Genomic DNA, 27,896 nt, shown 5'->3' on the forward strand with positions numbered 1-27,896 from the left:
GCCACACAGTTAGTGTGACTTGAAAGCTGAAACTATTTCTCAGGAGGCACCAAGTCAGATTCTGCCACCTTTACTTATGCTGAGTAACACCTTCCTCTGCAAGTAGTCCAGAGGAAATTGTTGGGCCCACAAATAGTACCAGGGTTAGCATCTACTGGTAGACTAGAGATGGGCAAAAGGCTTAGAGTTTTGATCTGTTTCTGAACCTCTCCAAAGTTAGGAAGTTTGGATCAATCAGTCCAAAAGGGATCTCTCTTACTGGGATAGGCCCAATCTCTGGATCTGGATCCAAAGTTCCAGGGGATTCAGATCCCAGTGTATGATTTCAACTCCATTAGTAAAAACATTCCATAGTTAGAAAGAAGCCTGTTAACATTTCCCTTTATCCAAGTGAGCATGACTAAAGAACAATTCTGCAGTTAGGATAGCTGATTCGAAGTCACATATATCAATCACTTGGCTAGTGCAAGATTCCTGCCCTTGCTGCATTTGTAAACACTGAAACCGACTGTTAAGAACAAAACTAAGAATAAAAAGGTGTTGATACATTGTATAATCACAGCAACATGTGTTTTTAATGCAAAAAACAATGACAAAGAAAAACAAGTGACCTACTTAATCTCACAAAATAAACATAATTTTTTCCGAAGCAGTTGGCATAATTAAGTACTATTCAAGGGCTTCCTGTTTTTCATTCACATATTTTGCACAAGTTCCAGAGTCATAATATTCACGAATGCTTTGAAATAGCATATTTGTTCCCTAGGAAATTAACACTGAAGTGAGACAAATGTACATGAAGTTGCGTTATGCATTATGCATTCATCTAGAGTGAGGGATCTGAACAAAATGTAAAACATCAGATTGAGGAGACAGCAATATTAGTGCTTGGTAGAAGGCATCCAACTGCATTAAAATCCTGCATTCATTGAAATCAGTATTCTATAATCCTAGTCCGAATTTTTTTGGACAGTGCCTTGCATACATTCAAGAGGTTCTCCAACACAAACACTGTCTAGCTCCAATGGGAATAGCACTAAAATATTGTCAATGAGAAAGAATAGCTCTTGTGGTTGTAGTGCAGAGCCTAAAGCTAAAGGGCAACATGTGCCATTGTTATGTTGGTTTTTGTTTTTGCCTTGAAGCATTTTTATGCTGCTACTCTCCCCCGAAAGCCAGTCAATATTTGTTTTACATTCCTTGAATTGTTCCTCTTGCCCCCTCCCAAATTCCCCAGCTACCATTCTCTTCCTGCCCTTGCTTCCCTAGCCCCTTACTTCTCTGGCTCCTGTCCTTCACTCATTTCATCCTTTGTTTGGCCACCTTCAGCCTGGTTGCAGGCCTGATCCAAGACCCACTGATTTTAATGGGCTTTGGCTCAAGCCCTTAGAGGGGGTCCACAGTGCTCTGCTGTCCTGATAGCCTTATAGCTGAAAGAGAGACAGTCATGATCTGAACCAGCACTAGCCCACTCACCTTGCAATTGCAGCTGCCTGGTACCTTCGGGCTGGGGTACTAGCAGTGTATGTACACTGCATCAGGGTGCTAGATCCTACCCCAGGCAGACAGACTCATGCTAGCAGGGCTCGAGCTAGCATGCTAAATATAGCAGGGTGGAAGTTGTGGTTTGGGCAGCAGCTCAGGCTCTCAAGCCCACCCAGCCCTAGGTCTGAGCTCAGATGGGTACCCCGAGTCTTCACCAGAGCCGCAACCTCCACGCTGCTATTTTTAGTGTACACGCTCAAGCCCCGCTAGCGCAACCCTGTCTACCCGGGCAGGGAGGCATGCTCCACCTGCAGTATAAATGTACCCTAAGAGCACTGGACAGGGGGACTGGAGGGCTCCCAATATTGTCACTGAACACAGGGATTTAGCAGCAGCTAATAGAGCTGGAGACTATATTGGACGTGATTCCATCCGTATAGTTACTATCCCTGTGTGTATGTTTTGATTTGATTTGCTCTAGCTGAGGAATACAGCACAAAATATTTTTGTCACGTGACTGGTTAAAAAAATCAGACTGGTTAAAAAAAATCAATCAGGAGAGCCAAAAAAAATAGATCTATTAAAAATACACACTGTATCAGCTAACATTCAAAATCTACAAACAGGCATTTTGACGCAAAAAGTAGGGACATTCCATTGAAAAATATTGGATTAGGAGAACCTTCTATAGGGAGAGAATAGAAAAATGGTAAATATGGCACTGTCATTTCTAACTGGTAATTATAGAAATACTCAGTAAATATGACTTCCTATCAGAATTGTTTAGCAACATTGTTTAGCTTTTCTCCCCTTTAGAAAACAGAATGTTCTGAGTTGTAAATTACTAGTTAGAATTATGGCCACCATCTGAAATAAGAAGGTTTTTCCTTTATAAAGGTTTATTGCAAATGCATGACAAGACAAATGTCTGCAATCACTGACTGCCACAAGTTCAACAGTAATTGCATTTGCTGTAACATCACTAAATATGCACCAGGTGCATAAAAATCTATTGTAATGATGTCTCCATGAATAATAATATCCTGTATTACAAAAGAAAAGAAGTAAAAGGTCTTTTACATATAATGCAAAATGTGTTCACAGTGACAGCAAAGTATATCTTAAACCCAAAATAAAGCTATCTTGCTCCCTTCAGGGAAGTTTTGTGTATTTTTGTAATTAACTCACTTGGTTTTCAACATAATGCAGAAAAAGCCCTTTTCTCAAAACCATGTGATGATGGAAGCCAAACTACTTATCCTGCTATGTATGCAGTAACTACTATACTGACAATCAACAATGTAGCATATAATTACAAACATAGAAAACATCTCTGCTACTGTATTCAAGTTACATATACAGCCAATATCAAAAATACATAACAAAATATTTGGAAAGCAAGATTTTCTTCCACTTGTTGAATGCTCATTTCAGGATGGGAATAGGGTGAACAGGAATGCTGGAAGAAGTCTATGTATAAGAACATTCCTTTTCACCACACTCCCATCCAGAAATAAGCACTCAACAAGAGGAAGAAAAAGTTACCATACTATTTCATTTAAAGAGCGGAAGACGATCTACAAGTTACTTGCAAATTTGAATGAATCCTAATGCTACAAATCTGTAGTTCATGTATGAAAAGGCTTAAAATCAACATTAACAAACATGTAAATACAATTAAGATAGAAAACAGCTTTATGAATGAAGCGTCTAATCCTGAAAACACTTCTTATTGGTCATAGTGATGCCCACCGTCAATAGTCTCATTGACTACTGATGGCAGAAAGCATTATCCTAAGTAGCATTTCCAAGATGGGGTCCAAAAAGGTGGCCTCCTAAAATTCTCTCTGCAAGCAGCTAAAAGGTCTAGGGGGAAAAGCAATATATTTATTGCATTAATTGCTGAGCTCTGCTGATGTGCACAGACGTGCAGAACTCTATTCTTAAAATTTACGTGCATTACAAATACAGGACACTGTGAAGGTTCAGATCTATTGCATGCAAATAATTCACTTTGTCATTTCTGAATAAAAATACATACATACATACATAAGAAAGGATCACAGAATCTATTTACATAATCTTTGACAGGAAACCGCACATTAAACCAAGACTGAATCATTAGCTTAAAATTGCATTTCTAAATAATTTAAAAGTCAAGGACTATACTTCTTGCTAAAAATCCTTCATTCAATGAAATAGTTTGTAAACACTGACATGTACATGTATACAATTTACAGTCTCAGAAGGAAATAAATTTCTGGTTTATCATCACTGCTTGGCTCCATCTGCAAAACGGAATCATCTGTACAAAACTGGTCATTGCATCCGTAACGCAAAGAAGTACATGCGCCCTCTGGTACACCCCGACCTTCTAGATCCTCCCCACTGAAGTCATTCAGGTATCTTGCAATGTAAGAGCCAGTGGAATGCCTGTTGATAACATGAGCTGATACTGATGGTTTGTTTCTTAAAACTACCCCTGCTATGCTGCTAGCATTAGAAAGTTTTTGCTTGTTGGCTTCTTGTCTTTCCTTGGCACGACTAGCAATATTGCGTACTCTGCTTTGACTTCTGGATGACAGTTTTCTGACCAATGCCTTGGGGCAATCATCGTCATTCTGCTTAGAATACGAAGTTTGACAGTTGTCTTCCTGGTCAAAGGACACCAGTTTTCGCAATTGTTCTGTCAGAGTGTCTGTAGATTGTGGTCTCTTAGTTTTCATAGCTGCAACTTTCTTGTCTCTCATGCCAGATGTAATAAAGCTTCTACTTATGTATTTGTACTTGCTTTCAAAATTGCAGGAGATATCCTCTGATGTCAAGTCTCCCAGGCTCTTGGATTTGCAAGGACTAGGCTGTTTGACGGCTGCAGTAGGAGGGTAGGGCAAAGTGTTCTTGGGTGTAGGTGAATGCATATTAAGTCTGGATCTTTGGGAGACATACAACAAATCATTTTGTGTATCTAAAGTTTGCAGATAATTATTATGCAAAAAGCCAACACTCTGAAATGCTGGGTAAGGAAAACTTTGATTTCTTGCCGTCCTAAAATTATTTGAATTATCCAGGGCAGCACTGTGAGGGTCCTCATTGATTAAATTATTCCCAGAGATTCTCTCACAGTAGTGTACTGAGTCCTGATTATGCTTCAGTTTCAAAGAAGCAGCAAGTTGGCTCATATCTTCTCTCTTGAATTCATATGCAGTTATCAGGAGGTCTTGAGAATCCCCATCGACTTCCATAAGACTGCTGCCTGCTGAGGTTATACAAGCAGGAGGGTCAACTATTGTATCCTCCAAAGTGTAGGAACTGCAGTCCTCAAAGGTTTCCCAATTTGTTCCACACTTCCTTTTGGGATTTGCTGTTAGCAAATGGAGAGGGGAAGTGCAAGGGGACACTGGAAGGCTATTTTCCACACAGTCTGACTTCTTGCAAGCTCGTTCATCTATTGGTTTACAATCAGAGGCTGGTGAAAGAGATGCCTCGTGGATAATTGTGTACACAGAATACTCTGTTGTCTCAGGGCTGGAGAACATAGCAGTATCTGGTGTTGAGAATAATGGTGATTCAACAGATTTTACATTGGTAAAGTTTTGTTTAAGGGGTGTACTTAGATCAACAGTAAACATGTGTGGATGTGCCGACACCACACTGAAGGTTTGGTTGTTGGTGCCATGAAGACTTGAAACAACAGTCAGATTAGTTCGGTCATCTGTAACATCAAACTGTCCAATCAGTGCTGAGACAGAACTACTCATCTCGCTCTCGTTTGTCAAAGAAACCTCATCTATGAGACGAGAAACATCACTATCTTGCAGAGCTGCAGTCGAGTGCAAATCGTAGTTGTCAGAACAGATGGTGGAAGATATATCAGTCAGTGAAAAAGTGGTTACAGTACTGCTCATAATGACATCATATTTATTATTGTCAAACTCCTGTTTCTTTCCAGAAACACAACTTCCTGCCAGTATTTTTTTCTCCTCTTTACATCCTCCAGTCTCCTCTTCTCTCTTTTCATCTGTGTAATTTGTATCTTGTATTTTTTCTGTATCAAGATCAAAAACTGAATCCTGCCTTATATGAACAGGTTCATTGGAAAGGTGACTTTTCTGATATTCTGTGGAGTGATTTGTTTCAGCTATCCCACTTACAAAGTCAAAGCTTTCTGCATGTTCATGTACAGGTGATTCTGTAGAACTGCCAATTCTGGTGTCACTCTGGGAAGTAGTGTTTTTATGCAGAGATGTAGAATTTGAAGAAGGTGCAGCTTGCTCAGGGGATGAAAAGATATGTTCTTTCAAGTTTGTTTGGTTCACACTTGTACCATTGTTGCTATCTGCTAAATCAAATAAAAAGCACATTAGTTATACATGTTTTGTTTACTATCTGCTAACAACTATTTTGCCTTTAGACAGACAAATGGAGAATGTAAAATTAGTTACAATTGTGATAAGACTTAATTATGGGGTTGTGCAGGTTTAGTAAAAATTATCTGTGTGATATGAATAAATGGGAAAATACAGTTGTAGGCACTTCTTTGAAGCTTCCTTTGAATGTCTATTACATCAGACATGTGATGTAATATTTGTTGTAAATAATGTCAATGAGGTACCGTATTTTGCACATGTGGCATTACCTTCAGTTGTGTTCCTATTCAGATTTGTACTATAAAGAAGCATGGCAATAAAGACAGAACAAAACAGCTCTGTTAAACAACATAATATATCTGGAAACAAGAGGCATGTTTATAAGAACTCTGAGTAAAACATCAGATAGTAGGACCCCATGCAGAATGTTTTTGGTAACAGTTTATGTACAATTTCAGATTTAATTTGTGAGCCTCTAACAACATTTAACTTTCTAAACTTCTGCATTCATCAGAGAACAAGATTTTGAATTCCATGAAAGAATATATTTTACATGTTTCTACATTAGCTTATCAAATTCTAGTTACATTTCTACAACTATATAGGCTGAATCCTGCCTCCATTACTAATTGCGTACATAGGTAAGACTCCTGTTAACTTCAGCTACACTTTTACCTAACTTAGGGCTGGATATGTATAGCAGGAAATTGACCTTGTATGAATTACACAGTTTCTAACATTCAACAGAAATAAGGTACAACTAGAAAAAAAAAAAAAACCCAAAGACTAAGGGCCTGGTCCCTCATTTATTGTGCATTCAAAACTCCCAGCATTGGAGTTCATAGTGCACAGGCAATGCAAGATCGGTCCCTGAATTATAACAATGAAAACATTCCTAATATTCTCAAGACCAAGCATATTAAGTTGAAAGGATCTCCACATACTGATTGAAATGATCCATATTTGATTTCTTTCGGTAGAGAACACAGCAAAATATACAGGGCCACATTCAACCTTGGTGTAATTCCAGTTAAGTTAGTGAAGAATAATTTAGCCACAATATTTTGCTGCAATGAGCCTTTGTTGGGTTCAGTTTAGCAGCCTGCTGTTCTTTGCTTTCTGTAATAAAATACGGACAATTTGTAACCTGATTATTTCCTTTCTGGGACTGACCTCTCCCCTAGTCTCAAAAATTGGGGCTGAACCTCTTTTTCTGCAAATACCACAGGTAGTTCACACATGTGCATGTGTCTTTGACACATCCCTTCAATCCTTGCTCAAGATAAGTACTGCCATGGCTATATGGATATGTGAGATCCTTAGTGGCAGGAACTTATTGTTCCTATAACTAAGGAAAAGATTTTATCCTGGAGGTCATGGAAGTCACAGATTCCGTGGCTTTCAGAGACCTCTGTGACATTTTCTGCTTCAGCTTCAACCCCGTGCCCTTGGAGCTCTGAGCCGCTGGCCCTAGAGCTCTGAGCTGCCACAGATGGCAGGGGCCGTGGAGCTCTGAGCCTCTTCCCCCGGAGTTCTGAGCCACTGCAGGCGGTGGGGGCCCCGAAGCTCTGAGCCGCTGGCCCTGGAGCTCTTGGCCGCTGCGTGTGGTGGGTGCCCGGAGCTTTGAGGCACTGTGGGCAGGGACTCTGCTGCTGTCAGCCGCACGGCTGTGGCTGGAGCCCTCCCCACGTGGCAGGGCTCAGGCTCTCAGTCCTCCCCCCACCTCCATGCAAGGCTTGGACTTCATTTGTTGTCATCTCTTCCCCCACCCCCCGTTATTTTTAGTAAAAGTCACAGTTGCAGACTTCCTTGAATTTTTGTTTATTGCCTGTGAACTGTCTGTGACTTTTACCAAAAATAACCGTGACAAAATCTTAACCTTAACTATAGCTTCTTAACAGCAATGCCTTATTTGATTATGTCACCTATGTAAATGGACCCTGAAGAGGCCACTGTAAAGATACCTAAGTAACTTACCTTGGGTGAGGCAGACTGAAGGGGGAGATCAGTGCCAGAAAGAAAATCGTCAAGGAACAAATTTTCCATTCTGGACCTTGGTCTTTCCCCCATGTAAGGCATCTGGGAAGCAGTGATCAATAAGGGAAAATTAGTAGGGAGGGAGAGATAAATAGGACACTAGAAGAATGCTCCTCTTTTCTGTAAATTAGCAGTCTTAGTCTATTTTGAGACCACTGCCCTGAGCACCTTCCTAGCAAAGGATGTTTCTGCAGGGGAATGAGGTCAAGCCTTTAGTGTTTTATTAACATAGTAATGGATGACCAGATGGTGATAGCATTACAGATTTCCTCGGTGATGGCTAATGCCCTTTGTCCCCAGAGGCCACCACACAACATGCTGAATGGACTGTGATCCCTTATGGAATAAGTTTATCTGTGGCTGAATATGTTTTGGTGATGCCACAGTTTATCCAGCTAGCTATGGAGGATTAGGGTACCTTCAGCCCCAATCATTTAGAGTGGGAGGAAACAATAAAGATAGAACAGTTCTGCTAAGATAAGTTTTAGTTGCTCTTCTTGCATACAGCATATGCCACACTTTATCTTGTGGGCACTGAAACTTTGGGAGAAAAACTCCTTACTCTATAGGGAAGGAAAAGTTAAACTTAGTTGTGAATTATTCTGGAGTATGACCCTAGAGATACAGTAAGTCCTCACGGAAGATACAGTAAGTTCAGTGTCTTTCAAGAGCAGAGGAGATGTGATTGTGCCCAGGGAGCATGTCTTTACGGAAAGGAAATAAAAGGAACTGGATGACATCAGTTCACAAGGATGACAGCTGTACCACTGTGGTCAGCACCCAGATTCAGAAAATTGGCCTAACTGTGGTTTTGGATAGAGGTACTGCCGTCCGGCTCAGCTGATCTCTCACAAGACTTGGAAGAGTCTGTGTTAGACACATTTTAACAATACAATGTGAGGTATGATGATGGGAGGCTGTAGGCCCAAATCTAGGCCATCTAGCAGAAATCCAGGGGGCCTGGACTGTTTAGTTTTCAGGGCTGATCCATTCCGATGCCGGTAGGAGAATTTTGTCCAAATTCTTATATAGGCCAAGAGGGTGGAAAACTTGCACAAAGATAAGAGAGTCTATAACTGTGGAGGAGTATTCCATCTTGTTTAACGCTTGCCACTCATTACCTAAACTGTGAGGTTCAGTAATCTGGACAGAGATACAAAAGTGGGCCAGAGAACAGGAGAGCCTGCCTGCTGGACCACTGAGTACATCCTGCCTGGGCAACAGCTCCACTAGGTCTGAGAACCACAGCCTTCTTAGCAAATTGAGGATGATTAAAAAGGAGAAGGGCCACAGTCATTCCGATCTTCTAAATCACTCTTCCTAGTACTGGAAGAAGGAGAAAGCGGAGAGAAGCTGATTCAGTCATTTGTGTGCCAGAGAGTTTGTTCCCAGTGACATTTAGTCTGGTTCCCTGGTGAAGAATAACCTTACCTTTAAAAAGCGACAGAGTCCTGTGGCACCTTATAGACTAACAGAAGTATTGGAGCATAAGCTTTCGTGGGTTAATACCCACTTCGTCAGACGCATGTGTTCTGGCTGAATGTGAACAGGTCTCTTTCGAGGTGGCTCCCTGGACCATTCTGGGGCTGTCTATCTGCTGATAACTTAGCTTATTCACTTTTGTGATGTGGCCCATTTATGAGGATCACACCAGATCACTGTGTCTCTAGCACGTGGTTGCCAGTGAGGCCTTCAGAACACTGAAGAAGCTTTGAAGTCCCTTCTAAGGGTATCTTCTTCTTGCTGCCTGCAGAGTCTTCAGGAATTACCACATCCTCTACCAGGGATGCCCACGCTGCAACAGCCTTCTGGAGAGATGAAGATAGAACCTTTGAATTCTAGACCCCTGCAGAATCCCTAATGACTTATTTGAAGGAGGAATACAGGGCGATGGGAAACTTTGTTTTCATTTTTCTCACTGCTACCCCAAAATCAGCTTTTAAAAGCTAGGGCCCAGTTTCTGTTTCTTCCAAGAAAACAGGGAAGTAGGGCAAAGATGGCTTACGTCTATAGATTTTCCCTTGCCAGGGGCCTGGCTAAGCCTGCTCTAATTTAAGAATGGCTGCAATAGCTCTGTAGGGTGCCAGTCCATAGCCAAGAACAACCAGAATGCAGACTCACGCTGGCCATGCCTCCTGCCACCGACATGTTCCCGGCATGCTTCCTGTATCAAGAACTGAAAAGGGGACAGTGGTAGAGCACTTCGGGCAGCTCTGCACTATCTGCGGAAACCCTTTATTCCCTGAGGGGCCATTTTTGCGAGGTGAACAGCCCGTTTATATTACTGGAACAGCATGAAGGGGCTAATCTGGCTTTCAGATTGCAGTGCGTAAGACAGGAGAATTGCTGCTCTGCACTGCCAAAAGCACAGAACCTGGAGCAAGGGTGCAGGGGGTATGGCCAATCTCTGGAGCCATGAAGATGTCTGAATGGAGTATTTGCAGAAAGAAAAGTGCCGCTCCAATGTTTCAGAGTGGGTGAGAGCTCTGGATCAGGAATGAAAATGTCTCAGACACCAATGCCACAAAATTACAGACTTTCTGGAACTATTCAGATACTCCTGTGTGTCACCTGTTTGGCACATTGAGCTGGATCTGCATTTCATTTGCACAGGTTTTACACCAAAGTCCACTGGATTCACCCCAGTGTATCAGATATCAAACTCAGGCCCAGTAGATCTAAAATATTTTTGTTCTGAGTAACTTCAAGAATCAAAACATACTACATGTGAACGTTTATAGTTTAATCTAGGAATATAAAAAATAGCTAAGATTCCAGCCTCACCCACCATTTTCCCCATATAATCCAGGTTTATAATTTTTTAAAGTTAATTTTAAAGGACAATGTCAAGGTTCTTAGATTCAAAGTTTGACCTACTTTTCCCCTTTTACATCTGTTTGCAAAGTCCATGTTTTTCTTTATATACATTGTTTCCAAAACAAATGCTTCCTGCTTTTTTTCCCTTGGAAAAAAAAAATTAAAAATACACAGTGCTCATAGCTCTCATGCGTAAACTCACAGTAACAAACCCAGAGCTTGAAAATGATTGAGGAAAAAACAATTTTGGCAAGGATGTAGATTTCATCTTCAGGCTTCTAAAGAATACTTAAAAAATCAACTGCTAATAAACTAATTTTTTTAATTATGAAAAGAAACTTGACAAGTGTTCTTTAAGCAAATCTGTGGAAAATACTCTAATCCATTTGCCTAGTCTGGGGAGAGGAAACTTTTCTTGGGTTTCACTTGTCAGGATACAGGAAGAAGTTTAAAAATGCAAGTGACAGTTTTATTGCATATCACTTTAATAAGCGTAACAGTCATTTTACATCCTATGGGGCTTGATCCTGCAGTCCTTATTCACGCGAGTTCAATGGAACTACTCACATGAGGATTGCAGCACTGAGCTTAATAATATGGTTTTAAAGCTACTGCACTAAAAGTCGCTTTGGAAGCATCTTACCAGAGGTATTTTCTTCTCTTTTGGTGTCTTTAATTGTTTCACATTCTGGTGAAGACAATCCCATCAGAAGGAATTTGTCAACTGGCATAGAAGCAGGACGTGCTTGCAAACTCCTGGTTGTACGCCTTATAACTCCTTCCTTGTCTTTCATGTCTGTTGGCTCAGAGGTACCGTCTTTAATTTCTGTAGCTTCCTGAAAGCCCATTTTGCTCTTCTTCCTGCCTTTTGCCGGAGCACTGGCTGTGCGTCGGAGAATTCGATCACCAATTGATCGTTTCCGCACGTAATGCCCATTGTTTTCAGCAGAATTGTGTTTGGGATTCTTGTTAAACAACCCTTTGAGTCCTATCAGCTGCCTATTCTGAAAACAAGAAAACAACCACAGTCTTTAAGTTCAGCCTGTGTTTTAAATTGCTATTGAATATATATTTGTGAATCATGAATGCAACATCAAAGAACAAAGCAAAGCAAAGCAAAAATTCACACCAACTAATTCACACATATTCAGACCAGGAAACAATCAGCATAGGTCACCATGAGTTCGTGCATGTATGAATTCCCCCTCATTAGGAAGGCAGCCTGCCATAATTACTGTGGATCTTTACTAGAAGTTTCCTAATCAGAGCTGACAAGACTGTAAGAAATGCTCTGTAGTGACAGGCTGCCCATTAACGTAGAGTTTTATGACATGGGCCTCATCAAAGCAACATTTAAATATTTCAGAATCTTAATGAGGAATGAAGAGATATGGTACTTATGGTACATCATGCGACTGGGAACTGTTTGATAAATCTGTGCCCAGCAAGTGAAAAGTGCATGCTAATGAAGACTACCTTAGTGGCTCCTAGAAAGTGCAATATAGTATAACTGGGATTGAGGATTAAAGGACTCCACTGAAAAGAAAATAAATGCAAACATATTTGGCTAACATTTTCAAGGCTGTGACAAGCAAACAAGATAGTTAGATAGTTGGTGTAAGTAATTCTCTATAGTTAAATCATTTAAAATAGATTATTAATCTTACACCAATCTCATTCAGATAGACACTTCACTAGGTATCCTCAGTTATACAGGGTATGGAAAGTACCTCCAGGTTTTAAATATATCTTGTAAAAAAACAATACAGTCCATCATTAAAGTAAGCATTTGGTGGCGGGGCAAAATTTTATACAGAAGAGCTCAAGTCTCACAGGTGTTTTTTAAATCCTCTCCTAGTGCTATCATGCAGCCCAATTATACTATGAAATTACTCAGAAATTCAATTTTTTCCTTAACTCTGTCCTCTCTGAAGAGTATGCGAGCCAAATAGCAATCCCTGTTGAATGTCAATGACATGGGATTTCATTTGTATTCACTTGTGCATCTGGATACCTCTACAGATCCTGGGAGCCCTACAGATCCTGGGAGCCCCTATACATTTTCTTCAGTCCTTTTAATTTTCTTTTAAGATGGATTTAGTGTTGGTGAAAGATGCCAGATTGATCACTTTGGAGACTGAAGATCTCTGTGTTTCCACAGAACAGATACAGCCCAGGTGGTGTCAATGCAAGTTGCTCTGCAATGGCCTCCACCCTTTGTTGAAGGGACCACTTCCGGAGGTAAGAGCAAGTAATTCAGTTCCCATGTGCATTCAATCTACTACAGTCTACACTTGCCTTCTCCCCTCAAATGTTTCCGCTGATGCAGATCTACTCGTTGGAGCAACTGTAGGTGCTTTAGTGCAGACAGAGTGCTGGTGGTGTTGGTTAGATCCTGTTGTTTAGATCTGCTCTGAGCAGAGAAAAAGACTCTGAGCTACCTGATTCCTCCTTTCACACTCCTTAAAAAATAAATCTAAACATAGTCATTGAAATGAAGGTCCTTTTTATTCTTGGTACCACTCTCTGTTTTAATTAACTTAGCTATGCCGTTGACTTCTGGTAATCCTTTTAAACCCCTATTTATAGTAACTTGTATACCTCTTGTAAACTGTTGAACAGAGCCAGCTAACGCTGAAATAATGAGTAATGCACTAAGCTTTTGCTTTCATTTTAAAACATGGAAGTTTCAAAAAATTTTCATCTTTTGAAACATCGCAGAAAAGCAACAACACTTCACATGCTACAATTTAAATAGTTGAGAACTAAAATCAGAGTTTAAAATGTCTTGTCAAATACCCAGAAGTAATGGTGTGACTACAGCTCTTGACAATTACTTTTTAAAAATAAAGGAACTTAAAATGAGCCTCTAGGGATGTACTTACTGTACCTAGGTGAGAAATGAATATTAGTTGACAAAGAAAAGAGCATTCACAGTTATGCATGCTAGGATTATGGCAATAATATTGCTTTGTGGTTAAAGTGATCTTCTGCAAGAGTCAGGGGGAAAATTTAATATTATGGGCCTTATTCACCATCACCTTGTGCTTTGTGCAGTCATTTACATAAGGGCTAAGGGAGTGAAACTGGGTGGTGTTAATGACGACACAAGGTGCAGAGCACTGGAGAATCAGGCCCTATGTCTCTTCTTATTATTGCCCCCATTAGTTCTACGAGGTTATACTGATGCATCTTAACCCACTGTTGCCAGCAGTACGACACAGAAACATTTGTAAAGTATTTATGTTCCCATGTATACCTACCTTTCCATACATTTCATTGACTGTTATATGGACAAATATGGATGCTTCAGTTAGTCCCTCTAAGTAGACATGACGATAGCCTAATAAAATGAGAAAACAAAGTAAAGAATCAGCACTATGCATTTTATGTGCAGTTAGCAAGGCTGTCCATACAATGTCTTTTGCAATTATACATTTCATATACAGTAACTCTGAGCAATTGTTTATTAATAATAATACAGTCCCCTTTCATAACATCTTCCATCTGAGAACCTCAAACGGCTTCACAAACATTAATGAGTTTAGTCTTACAACCCCCTAGTGAGGTAAATAAGTATTTCTTTCCATTTTACAGGTGAGGAGACAGATACAGAGGCTGAGACTTTCAAAAGCCCATGGAACTGGGCATCTAAATCCTTGAGGTAGCTTTGAGGATTCCCCCTCATAGCTATTAAGCAACTTGCCTAATGTCACACAGGAGGTCTGTGGAAGAGCTGGGCATAGAACCCAGCTGTTCTGACTCTCCATTCTATACTTTAACTACAAAACTATCCTTCCTCCTATTTTCAACTAAATATCAAAGTCAAGTCAATGAGTGGAACTAACCAGGCACAAGACTGCTGAAGGCCACAGTTCGTTGTCCAACAAAATCTCGACCAATAGGATCATGGTCCCAAACAAGAAATCGAACCAAAGCTATTTCAGGCATGTGGATGGTAAAAGTGAGAGTTTCCTCCCAAACAGGGTTAAATCCTATGGGACAAACAGAATAGAAAGTCAGGAAAATACAGCAACAGCAGCCGATGTTGACGTTATTATCTGTGAAACACCAGAGGTAAGGAAAACAGCCACTCAAACAGACCTGATGCACAAGTGACTATACATTATTTCCCATGAAATATATATATGGAGATGTACCTATCTCATAGAACTAGAAGGGACCCCAAAAGGTCACCGAGTCCAGCCCCCTGCCTTCACTAGCAGGACCAAGTACTTATTTTGCCCCAGATCCCCCTCAAGGATTGAACTCACAACCCTAGGTTTAGCAGGCTAATGCTCAAACCACTGAGCTATCCCTCACAGTCACTAGCAGACAAATAAATGAAGATGCTGCAACATAGCCATTTCCCTTCCCTAAGTGGGGCCTTTGCTTTGTGGCTGCATACCATAGGTGCCGACTCCGTGGGTGCTCCGGGGCTGGAGCACCCATGGGGAAAAATTGGTGGGTGCTCTGCGCCCACCGGCAGCTCCCTGCCCCCCCGCCCCAGCTCACCTCCACTCTGCCTCCGCCTCCTCCCCTGAGTGTGCCGCCGAGTCATGCTTCTCCCCCCTCCTTCCCAGCACTTGCGCTGCGAAACACCTGTTTTGCGTGGCAAGCAGTGGAAGGGACGGGGAGGAGGAGGAATGTGGCAAGCTCGGGGAAGAGGCGGGGCCGGGGCGGGGATTTGGGGAGGAGTGGAGGAGTCCAATAGGGGCAGGGAGGGGGCGGAGTCGGGGTGCGGGTGAGCACCCACCGGTGCCAAGGGAAGTTGGCGCCTGTGGCTGCTACATGGGAGTTGAGCTGTATGCGTGGCAAGCCAAGAGGATGGAATGAGGAGAATAGCCACTAATGCAGTCTGTGTAAATTACAATGCAAAATGCAGCACTATGATGTGCCTATGCAGCTGTCTGAAGAGATCCATATGCAGAAAAATGAGTGGTATCTCTCTGGCAGCTTTTATGAACAACAGAAAGGGTCTGGATTGAGCATCTGGCAGAGAGTCTGCATGTGGTGGCATGGCAGGGCAGACTGCTGTGCTACTTGTGTGAAGGTCAAGCTCAGATAGGCCAAGATGCCCAGGAACGATCCCTGTGTTTCTCCACGGGTCACTGCCATTCATGAGAACTGACAGCCCCATCTCCCTGGCTGTTCCACTCTGTTGCTAGCCTAGTGTCCCATAGGGGCTGATGTGGCAGAGAGGCTGTCTGTGGCATTGTTTGTTTTCATTTTGTTTCTCATTACTTGTATATACCATGCATGCTGTATGATAAGTACTAGGGACTTCTACGTAAAGGAGACATAAGCAGAGTCAAGGAAAAAGAGAGAGTGTGTGAGGAAGGCATTCTCCCTTCTCAACCACTCTATTATCTTATTTATCCCACTCCTGCAATTTTTGGCTAGAAAGCAGAATTTTAAAGTTTAAGATCCAAGGATATATCATCCATCAAAAGACAGTCACTTGGTTTCATGTGCTATCAAGCTTTGCAGTCCAACACTGATGCAAAAAAAAGTAATACAGTATCTGACTGATATAGTTGACTGCAGACACAGGATTTTTCTTAACCATTTTGTTTTTCTTGGTTCTGGTGTTGGTTGTCATCTTACCTGCAGACAGCTTTTGTCATGTCGCTGTTTCCATGATTCTACCGTGAGAAGTTCAATTATTACTCACACCCGCCCTCTTCCCAGGACTCTTGTTAAAAATTGAAGGGTTAGCCTTGTTTTCTTCTCTTCTCACTAGCTAGGGGATTCCAGCCCATTCTTCACTCTATAGGGACTGTGGCTTGAATACGTCAGAACTATGTTAACTGCCTAATTAAGGACCAGATCCTGCCACCCCTTTCACATGCTGTGTAATAACTTACCCTGCAAATTGTCCCATTGTAATCACTATGGATACCTTCACCAGTGTTAGTGTTCAATGGGACTACCAGCATAACAAGGTATTACTATAGTATTACTTAACATGGGGCAAGGATGGCAGAATCTGTCCCTAAGAGTATAATTCAATAACCATTGGACAGAGAATTACACATAGATGTAGCAGAGAAGAATAGACCCCAAAAGACTAAAACATTCAGGGCCTGACTCTCTTGTATGCCCTGTTGCCTTTATATAACTTTGGTGGGGTAAAAGGGCCATAAAGGGGGAGAAAACAGCCTCAGGAAATGTCCTCTACACAAGGAGGCCCTCTGGAAAGAGCAGAGCAGCTCTGTGCTAGCCTCCTCCATGTCACTAGGTGCATGCCAGGAACAATTCAACAATAATTTATAGTCAAATACACCTCTACCCCGATATAACGTGACCCGATATAACATGAATTCGGCTATAACGCTGTAAAGCAGCACTCTGGGGGGGCGGGGCTGCGCGCTCCGGCGGATCAAAGCAAGTTCGATATAACGCGGTTTCACCTATAACGCGGTAAGATTTTTTGGCTCCCGAGGACAGCGTTATATCGGGGTAGAGGTGTACTATCAAAAACTGCAGACCCAGATAAAAATCAGCAAGGAAATTTCACCCTTGTCAATCACTAGAAGGTAATTCTCAAACTCATCAGGGACATAACAACATGGAGAAGGACCAGAATATCACACAAGGACATTTGGACAATCTTGAAAACTGGAGTTATAGAAATGGGATGAAATTGAATGGTAAAATGTGTAACGTCATGCACGTAGGGACTAGCAACAAGAATTTTTGCTACAAACTTGGGATTTATTGGTTGGAAGTGACAGAGGATGAGAAAGACCTGAGTATACTGGTCAACCATAGGATGACTATGAACCGCCAGTGTGATGTGGCCATGCAAAAGGCAAATGCAATCCTAGGATGCATCAGGCAAAGTATTTCCAGTAGAGACAGGGAAGTGTTATTACCATTGTACAAGGCCCTGGTGAGACCTCATCTAGAATACTACATGCAGTTTTGATCTCCCATATTTAAGAAAGATTAATTAAACCTGGAACAGATGCAGAGAAAGGCTACTAGGACCAGAGGAATAGGGAGAGGGATAGCTCAGTGGTTTGAGCATTGGTCTGCTAAACCCAGGGTTGCGAGTTCAATCCTTGAGGGGGCCACTTAGGGATCTGGGGCAAAATCAGTACTTGGTCCTGCTAGTGAAGGCAGGGGACTGGACTCAATGACCTTTCGAGGTCCCTTCCACTTCTAGGAGATAGGATATCTCCATTAATTTATTTAGGAATGGAGAACCTGCCTGACAAGAGGAGACTTGTGGAGCTTGACTTGTTTAGCCTAATAAAAGGAAGTCTATGGGAAGATCTGATTGCTCTCTATGAATACATCAGAGGGGCAAACACCAGGGAGGGGGAGGAATTATTTAACTTAAGGGCCAATGTTGGACAAATGGATATAAACTGGCCTTCAACAAGTGTAGGCTTGAAATTAAACAAAGGTTTCTAATTATCAGAAGAGTGGGTCCCATAACACAATTGTTATTGGAGTGTGGAAAATTCTGAGTCTAACCAGTTCCTAACTTGGTTTGGCTAGCCAATATGGACATGGCAAACCATGCCTGAATAACTGCATTATGTAGCAGCCTAGATTACAGCATAGTATGACCCCATTTGCATTGGTTGACCAAACCATATTAGCATGTCTAAGCATGGACATATTTTACCCTTTTAAGAAATTTGGGCTAAACACAGTTTCTAACACTCTTTTTTCCAAACCATATCAGCAATGGCCAACTGAAACTGATTTTGCTGGAACTGATGTTAAACACAATTTCTCAAAATGATTAAAAACCTTGTTTAGGTGGGGCTTAAACCAAATGAGAAAAAAGTCCATGCAATCCCTGAAGGATTAGTAGGTCAGCAGCTGACACCCCAGCATTCCACAGCTCTCCTCTGCATTGATCTAGCAATATCTTTTTTATTATTTGAAAATATGGTTGTACTTCATATTAAGGATACATTTATAAATAACTTATAAAAGGCTAATAAATGATTAATAGAATCATATTAATCGAAGCATATTATAGACATGAGGAATATGTTTTATTGATGGTTCTAAATACATCAGTAAAGGTTTTATAGATAGTTATATACCCTTATTTTAACCAAGTTTTTGACCTGTTCATTAACTGTTTATAAGCTACACCTCTACCCCGATATAACGCGACCTGATATAACACGAATTTGGATATAATGTGGTAAAGCAGCGCTCCAGGGGGGCGGGGCTGTGCACTCCGGTGGATCAAAGCAAGTTCGATATAACACGGTTTCACCTATAACGCAGTAAGGTTTTTGGGCTCCCGAGGACAGCGTTATATCGGGGTAGAGGTGTATTGATAAATATTCTTTTAATATAAAGTGTGACCAGAAAATACTATGTTCATCACTGTTTGCGTCTCTGGTAAATTATTCTAGTCATTCATAATTATTCAATTTACTATAGAAAAGAGGAAGTAGGGTACATTATCTTACCATTGTCATCAACCACTCTGGTCTGGTCTTTACAGCAATCTACAGGTAACCCAATAATTTCCACCTCGACAAAAGGATCTATTATCTATTTTAAAAAACAACAATTTAAAAGCAACTCGTCATTATATATAAAAGATAATTTTCTATTAAACTCTCACATAAATGCACATTTGAATGCTAAAGCCACTGCTCAGTATGATTTTTCCCAGTAGTGTGATTATGGGAAATGCCACAGCAGACTACAGAATGATGTAGGTTTCATCATTGCTGTTCTGTGACAGTGGGACATGTGGCCAGGTGGAATAAACTTTCAGATCAGTGCTAACAGCTGAAAAAATACTAACCAGCAGAATATACAGAATTGTGGGGAAAATCCAGATCTAATGTGCAAATCCTGAACATCTGAAAATTACTGGCATATTTTAATTTAGGAGAAAAGCTCTCTTTAAGACAAATGCTGCCACGTCACTCCCAGGCATTCTATGACAGTTATAGTGAAAAAAAGTATTTAGTATCATTCAAACTACTTTACCTCCCCTCTGTCTCCTAATACTGAATCTGGAGGCTTAGGTAGTTGCTGTCCACTGATGACTTTGAGAATAAGCTGCTTTTTAGGGTTGGCAGGAAGTGGATCACCGGAATAAGGGTTGAATGTACCTAGAGGTTTGCAGAGAATGAGAAAAAATAAAACCCTTAATATTAGAAATCCTATACAGGAGAAAAAAACAGAACTGCTACCCTCCCGAATGCATAGAATAAATAACATCATATAATCACATGCTTGACTGGGCCTCCTGTCTATAACTTAATTTCTACAAATGACATTCGCCCTGATGCAGAGGGCTCATTCAAGGACCTCTAACTACATAGGCCCAGGCCCATTTTACTAGAATGATCCTACCAGTTCCAGTGTTAAACTGGCTCAAAGAAATAATGTGATTTTAAAATGATGGTGGCAAAACCAAAACCCTAAACAAATAGAAATGTGCTCACTGTATGAGCATAAGGATCACTGACTCCTGTTCCAGAAATACTAGGATGCCCATTGATTTCAGTGACAGATCAGGCCGCAAAAGCTGACTGCTATGGGGTGTTAAGCAACTTCACCTCCCAAGTTGCTCAGGCTGGTCTACACTTTGTAGGAGGGACCCAGAATATCACAAGACTGGGTGCTAATAACTTACCTAGATTAACTCTGAGAGATCATATTATAGTATTTATATATTCAGAAAGCTGGCAGTCATTTTTTTAAGGTTGATAGCAAACACTGCAAATGTGCCTTTCATTTAATCGTTTAAAAAGTCAGATGCAAACCAAGCTAATTATTTTATATGTGTCAAAAAGCTCCCACGCAAGTTCTTGTTTTAATTCCTTGTTTTATTCTAGATATTTAGCTCTACATGCAAAATAATGGAAAACTGACTGCAAAAGTCATTTTCTAAAATAACTGCTATAATAATAATAAATGTGTAGTATGACATTACCTTTGCACATCTGCTGAGGTTTGAGGACATACCCACAGTTGCCATTCATCCTGAACTTTGCTTGATTAACCTGCATCATGCGCCCATCAGACTGGTAGTTTAATGCCACTGTTGAATTAAGAGATTTAGGAATCATTGATAAGTGTAACTGTAACTTGCATTTAACATAAAACCCATGTGAAAACATTACATACATAAAACACCTACCCAGCTGGCAACCAGCATTCCAGTACGGTAAGGGGTTGAAATTGCTGGAGTCAATCCGATATGCAGATGGATAGATTCTGGTGAGCTGTTTCTGGTTGTAAAGTATAAACTGCTCAGACTTCTGCTGCACTACCTGGTGGGCCCTTGTTTCACTGAATGACAACACATTTCCCATAGTCCCTATGTGTTTATAGTTAAAAAAAAAAAACAAGAACAACAACTGTGAGACAAATTGCTATATTCACAGGTTAGTTGGACTGACATCAGTGGAGTTAGTCTAGATTCACAGATCATCATATCATATGCTTGCTTTACTCTTACAGCTGGAGATCAAGTGGAAAAGATATACAATATAGCCGCTAATTCCCATTAGGTAATATTCCTAAACTGTGTTGAGTTCAATAAAGCTGTTGTATAATGAACAAACTCTTTCCATACCTATGATTAGGTTCTCCCTCATCCTACCTCAATATACCCATGAGATCTTTCAGCTACCTCCCGACAGTCTGCAAATCCCCTCGGGCTTTGACAATCCTCTTCCACACTACCCTGGAAGGATAGATCACATAGACCTCAGAATAGCACTGCCTTGCTGTTGTGCTCTTTCTGTAACCTTGCCCTACCTCACCTGCAAGTGTGCGCCACTAGGTCTTTCCTCTATAGGGATTTGGGCAAGGGCTGGAATGGGACGGAATGGACCAAGGCACCAACCTCCATTTGCAGGACTGTCCCTTGCTCGGCCTCCTGCTTTCCAGGCTTATGTGGAAAACCAGGCAGGAGTCAACGCTAATTGAAAATGCATCATATCCTGGAAAGCCCCAGCCGGAACTGTTGCTGAGAAGCTACAGGGGACTCAGACAATGACAGCATGGCTAAAATCTTGCTGAAGCCTTGTAGAGAGGGGGAGAGAGTAATCAGCTCAGCCCCACAGAAAGTCACCTCCTTCCTCTATGGATCTAGGGATACCCTTCCCTGTGGATCCCCCAGATCCATGGGAGGAGAACTCCTATGCAATCCACAGTCTCCTAAATTCATTCCACTAGAGGAAATATTTGCATGAAAGCTTGGGTTCTCATTTGGGGCCTAAAACATTACCCTGATTCTCACCTTTCCCTAAGTCAGTAGGCATTGTCCTGCACTCTTATATAGCTTGTCTCTATGGCTGAAGTGCTTTTAAATGTAGGTTCATAATTCTCTGCACAGTATTTTTTTAAGCAGAAATAACCCTTGCACTTGAATTTGTTTTTTCTATCTTCCATATAGAGACAGATACTCTAATTAAACAGAGCCCCTGAGCAGTATCTGTCACTTTCAGATATTTAAAGCTGCTCAGTGGCATAATTAGTCTTTGCTTATATTACTATTCTGGGAGAGTTGAAAAAGGCAGTACAAATTGCTACAGAAATTAAGAAATGTTTGCAGCTAATAGAAAAGCATTTATATTCTTTTAAAAGAACAAGTGTTCACTTCCAGCACTTAGGAACTGAGGAGCTGATCTGTAAGACTAGACCTGTGATCCACAGCTAGACCTCTGACAGTGGCCAGTACCAGATACGTCAGAAGAAGGTACCAGAAGCCTGTAGTAGCAATTGTGGAATAATCTAGTCACAGGACAAGTTTCTTCCAAGCCCTATTAGTTAGTTGTTGTCTTGTGCCCTGAATCATGAAGGTTTAGTTCCCCATAAAAATGTTTAGCCTATTGTTCTTATTACTCATATGAACACCTAATCCTAGTAAAAATGCTACTAACTCTTGGCCTCAATGACATCTTGCGGCAATGAGTTCCTCTAGTTTATTAGGCAATGTGTGAAGAAGTATTTTCTTTAATCAGTTTTACATCTATTGTCTTTCAGTTTCACCAAATGTACTCAAGTCCTTGTTCTATGTGAAAGGGTAAATTGTAGCACCCAGTCTCCCACCTGTATATCAATCACACCTCCGCTTCATCTTCTCTCTAAAGAGACCCAGTCTTTTCAATCTTTTTTTAATGTAGAAATCTTTCCTCTGAGCATTTCTGTCTTTTTTCTGAGCTACAATGACCAGGACTAAGCACAGTATTCTAGGTGGAGATGCCCAACATGAGAAACTCTAAAGGGGCCTGATTTTCAGGAAATACTGAGCATTCAGCATCTAAATATCAGACCCAAAATTCACCCAAAACGACTAGTCACTTTTAGATTTCTTGGCCTGAGTTTCTCTGCAATGCCTTTATCCTCCTTAATTACTCCATTTACTCACTGGTAGTCCGAAAGCCCATATATTCCCATACAAGCTGACATACACATAGAATTTCTTGTTTGTTTTTACATCTTTGGCTATCTGCTCTTCAAATTCCATCTTAGCCCTGTCAATTTCCATTTTACCTTGTCTAGTAAAACAACAGTAAGCTCTTTGGGGCAGAGACCATGTGTACCTCTATACAGCACCTAGCATAATGAAGTCCTGATCCCAACTAGGGCCTCTGGGCACTGCATAATATTAATATTAAATCATAGTAGCATACTGTTATGATAAAAGCTAAGATAAATCTCATAATACAGTGAAACCATACAAGCTTCTCCTGGAAGAGTCTGCATTCCCAGAATCACACAGAGGGAGCATTACTAAATTATGAAACTCACAAGGAAACTGAAGAAACATGGGAGGGCACATTTCCCTGGGGAAGAAAAGGAAGGTGTTATACCAGTGGTGGGCAACCTGTGGCCCGCGGGCCGCATGCAGCCCATCAGGGTAATCCACTGGCGGGCTGCAAAGCAGTTTGTTTACATTGATCGTCCGCAGGCACGGCCGCCCGCAGCTCTCAGTGGCCACAGTTTGCCGTTCCCGGCCAATGGGAGCCGCAGGAAGTGGCGCGGGGAACAAGGACGTGATGGCCACTGCTTACCGCAGCTCCCATTGGCCAGAAACGGTGAACCATGGCCACTGGGAGCTGCGGGTGGCCATGCCTGTGGACGGTCAATATAAACAAACTGTCTTGCGGCCCGCCAGCAGATTACCCTGATGGACCGCAGGTTGCACACCACTGTGTTATACTATCTTTCTCCATGGAGAAAGATAGGTGATAAGAACTGATGAGCTACCTGGTCAACTTTTAAAAGTTCTCTGAAAATAGAGGAAACTTAAGACCACAGGCATGTGTCCCATCCAAATATAGTCAAGTAAAATAACAACACTTATATAAGTAAAATTTACATCCACAGTCTCACCATCATCTACTATATCTTGGGCTGCCACAGAGTTTGTGTACACCACTAAATCAGAAAGAGCACGGCACAGCTTCATGGTTTTTCTCCGGCGGCCCAACCTGTTGAGTAACATTATATATTAAAAACAAAGCAGATTTTTATTTTTAATACTTACAAATTATTTAAATCTCTCCTCTGTAATTCTGTCCTTTTCAAAAAATTAATTCACAACTGAGCACCGTTATATCCATTTATACTATATATTAACTATAGCTGTTTCCTAACTGAAAGACAAGTTTAAATAGCAAGAAATAAAGGAAAAGCAACAGGCTTACTAAACAGGATTTGGGGCAATCTCTAAGATTATGGTTCATTCCAAACCCGTTTCTCTCTGTGTGTGTGTCTTTCTCTCACACACACACATACACATTCTAGATATCCTGTTATACTAAGAAAAACAAGATGGGCAACCAGCTTTAGAAAAAACATCAGCAAAAGGGATATTTTAAATGCATACTTGAAAATGCATTTATTCCATTCTCAGCTGTAATGAACTTGGAGAGGTTGTGATGTGCTTTTATTCAGTCTATTTTCATGTAAAATTGATTCTGGCTTTTTTTCACTAGCAAAGTATTGCTGCACCATTTCTATTCAATTTAAGAGTAATTATTATTTGTATTTCACTGAAACGCCATGTAACTCAGTGTTGGGATTTTATGCAAATACATTTCAACAATGCAGGCGACACAACAGATTTGCTATTGAGAACTGACTTAGGTCACTGAGATGGCATAAAGCACAATATGGACATTTAATGGCAAAATGTCTCTCTTTTTCAATGACGTCAAAAATTGTGGGGATTTCTGACCTGTACAACTGCCCAGTTTCCTTTCCAGAAGAATTTTGTTGACTTTCTTCATCATCAGATGTGCTATGAGATTTGGACCTTGATTTGACAGCTTTCTGTTGGGGAAAGCAATGAATCCATCTGCCATGTAAATCCACAACACTTTACTGACATTAAATGGAGTTTAAGATGTCCCAAAGGTGCAGAAGGTGACCTGACTGGTATTTATATATCTCATTTCTATGATTAAAAAAATAACAGATCTGGTTTTGATTCAAAATAGGCAATGGCCATCGTCTTACTGTCTCGGTGTAATGTATTAGAGAACATGGGGCTACATTCTTGCTGGCAACTCTGCAAATACAGGATAAAAGATGGCCAAGATGGGATCTGTGGGGTCAGTTCTTGTGCCCTGATTTTTACGCTCACAAAATCCATGGTCTTCAGACCCCACAGGCGCTCTGTGGATTAAACAGCAGTGCAGCAATCTGGGACAGGGTTTGTAGACATCATCCACGTGAATCCCACCTCACCCTTGGACCCACTATCACGTTACACTCCTCCTTCACTTGCACTATACTTTTGGTACAAATAACCTGCATATATGCTTTTGCAAAGGCTAATGAGAGGATAGATTATAGGTGGGAGATAAAAATGAGAGCCAATATTTGGCCTGTAATAAAACCAAAATCATGACTGCTGTTTCCACTAAACTAGTATTGGTCATATTGGATTTCTCATGTACCATAGTATATTTAATAACAGCAAAAGATCTTTAATAGACAGTAACACATATACAAAATGATTTGCTTCCAGCTATGACTTCTGTGCCATTTATAAGAGAAGATTAACAAATGCATTCCCAAAGAACTGAACAAACAGTCTCTAAGCAAAATTTCCAAACATCTTAAAGTTTGTTTCTGTTTTATGAGCCATACAGTATATGAAAGAATCAAAAGATTCTAATTCCATACAATACACAATAAAATTTCTACCTACAATAAAAAGGCTAACATTTCAAAAGAATTCTCTTTTCATAAGCATCTCTCTTTTAAATAGCAATAATGATTGCCAACTATAGCTTTTGTGATACCAACAAGTAGCCAGTTTACTGAAAATATCTTTTCTATAGTGTAGTCTCTCCAACCTTTGATTTCAACATTCTTACATATTCAGTGACATTATGACTGCAGTTCAAAGAGCTCTTTAATTTCCCCTCTCAGTATTAAGAGGTGGCTACTGTGTAAGTGAGAATTCCTTTTCCTTTCTCTCGCAGATTAATCCTACTACATTCCATCTGAACGTCACAGATTTTATTTCATTTAATATGGTATACTAATAAAGACCATAACTGAGTTGATCCTGCTGTCCTCAGTGCTGAAATAGAATAATCAACCCTTTTGGAGATTATGTATGCTGTTTAGTCTTAAATCTAGGGGGCTGGGAGTCTGGACTCCTGAATTCCACTTACAGCTCTGTCAATGACTCAGTGAGTGAACCTGATATAGTTACTCATGCGTCTGACGAAGTGGGTATTCACCCACGAAAGCTTATGCTCCAATACATCTGTTAGTATTGGCTGTATTTTAAAGAATCCTTATTGCGGTTGCAGGAAAAAAACATCCCGATGTGTAGAAAGAATAGTAAATATGGCAGGCGACCAGCTTGGCTAAACAGTGAAATCCTTGCTGAACTTAAACGCAAAAAAGAAGCTTACAAGAAGTGGAAGATTGGACAAATGACCAGGGAGGAGTATAAAACTATTGCTCAGGCATGCAGGAATGAAATCAGGAAGGCCAAATCACACTTGGAGTTGCAGCTAGCAAGAGATGTTAAGAGTAACAAGAAAGGTTTCTTCAGGTATGTTAGCAACAAGAAGAAAGTCAAGGAAAGTGTGGGCCCCTTACTGAATGTGGGAGGCAACCTAGTGACCGAGGATGTGGAAAAAGCTAATGTACTCAATGATTTTTTTGCCTCTGTCTTCACAAACAAGGTCAGCTCCCAGACTGCTGCACTGGGCAGCACAATATGGGGAGAAGGTGACCAGCCCTATGTGGAGAAAGAAGTGGTTCGGGACTATTTAGAAAAACTGGATGTGCACAAGTCCATGGGGCCGCATGCGCTGCATCCGAGGGTGCTAAAGGAGTTGGCGGATGAGATTGCAGAGCCATTAGCCATTATTTTTGAAAACTCATGGCGATCGGGGGAGGTCCCGGATGACTGGAAAAAGGCTAATGTAGTGCCCATCTTTAAAAAAGGGAAGAAGGAGGATCCGGGGAACTACAGGCCAGTCAGCCTCACCTCAGTCCCTGGAAAAATCATGGAACAGGTCCTCAAGGAATCAATTATGAAACACTTAGAGGAGAGGAAAGTGATCAGGAACAGTCAGCATGGATTCACCAAAGGGAAGTCGTGCCTGACTAACCTAATTGCCTTCTATGATGAGATAACTGGCTCTGTGGATGAGGGGAAAGCAGTGGATGTGTTATTCCTTGACTTTAGCAAAGCTTTTGACACAGTCTCCCACAGTATTCTTGCCGCCAAGTTAAAGAAATATGGGCTGGATGAATGGACTGTAAGGTGGATAGAAAGCTGGCTAGTTCGTCGGGCTCAACGGGTAGTGATCAATGGCTCCATGTCTAGTTGGCAGCCGGTTTCAAGCGGAGTGCCCCAAGGGTCGGTCCTGGGGCCGGTTTTGTTTAATATCTTTATTAATGATCTGGAGGATGGTGTGGACTGCACTCTCAGCAAGTTTGCAGATGACACTAAACTAGGAGGCGTGGTAGATACACTAGAGGGTAGGGATCGGATACAGAGGGACCTAGACAAATTAGAGGATTGGGCCAAAAAAAACCTGATGAGGTTCAACAAGGATAAGTGCAGAGTCCTGCACTTAGGACGGAAGAATCCCATGCACTGCTACAGACTAGGGACCGAATGGCTAGGTAGCAGTTCTGCAGAAAAGGACCTAGGGGTCAAAGTGGACGAGAAGCTGGATATGAGTCAACAGTGTGCTCTTG

The 27,896-nt window shown here is 41.1% G+C and overlaps 1 protein-coding gene across 3 annotated transcripts in view; it reads right to left on the minus strand.

Moving 5' to 3' along the window:
* Positions 1 to 3,719: 3,719 nt before the first annotated feature.
* Positions 3,720 to 27,896, minus strand: part of PLCH1 (phospholipase C eta 1) — a 161,577-nt gene continuing 137,400 nt past the window's right edge. The window contains exons 13-23 of one of the 3 annotated variants that reach the window (XM_065410842.1): positions 24,898 to 24,992; positions 24,051 to 24,148; positions 20,845 to 21,024; positions 20,638 to 20,745; positions 19,686 to 19,810; positions 19,154 to 19,238; positions 14,555 to 14,701; positions 13,970 to 14,049; positions 12,183 to 12,242; positions 11,350 to 11,710; positions 3,720 to 5,824 (exon numbers count right to left, since the gene is read on the minus strand). In XM_065410842.1, coding sequence (XP_065266914.1) covers positions 3,720 to 5,824; positions 11,350 to 11,710; positions 12,183 to 12,242; positions 13,970 to 14,049; positions 14,555 to 14,701; positions 19,154 to 19,238; positions 19,686 to 19,810; positions 20,638 to 20,745; positions 20,845 to 21,024; positions 24,051 to 24,148; positions 24,898 to 24,992 — 3,444 coding nt within the window. The remainder of the gene's footprint in view (positions 5,825 to 11,349; positions 11,711 to 12,182; positions 12,243 to 13,969; positions 14,050 to 14,554; positions 14,702 to 19,153; positions 19,239 to 19,685; positions 19,811 to 20,637; positions 20,746 to 20,844; positions 21,025 to 24,050; positions 24,149 to 24,897; positions 24,993 to 27,896) is intronic. The other 2 variants (XM_065410844.1, XM_065410843.1) reach the window with 2 other exon arrangements.

Source organism: Emys orbicularis, chromosome 9 (genome assembly GCF_028017835.1).
Source record: "Emys orbicularis isolate rEmyOrb1 chromosome 9, rEmyOrb1.hap1, whole genome shotgun sequence".
NCBI classification, from domain to species: Eukaryota; Metazoa; Chordata; order Testudines; family Emydidae; genus Emys; species Emys orbicularis.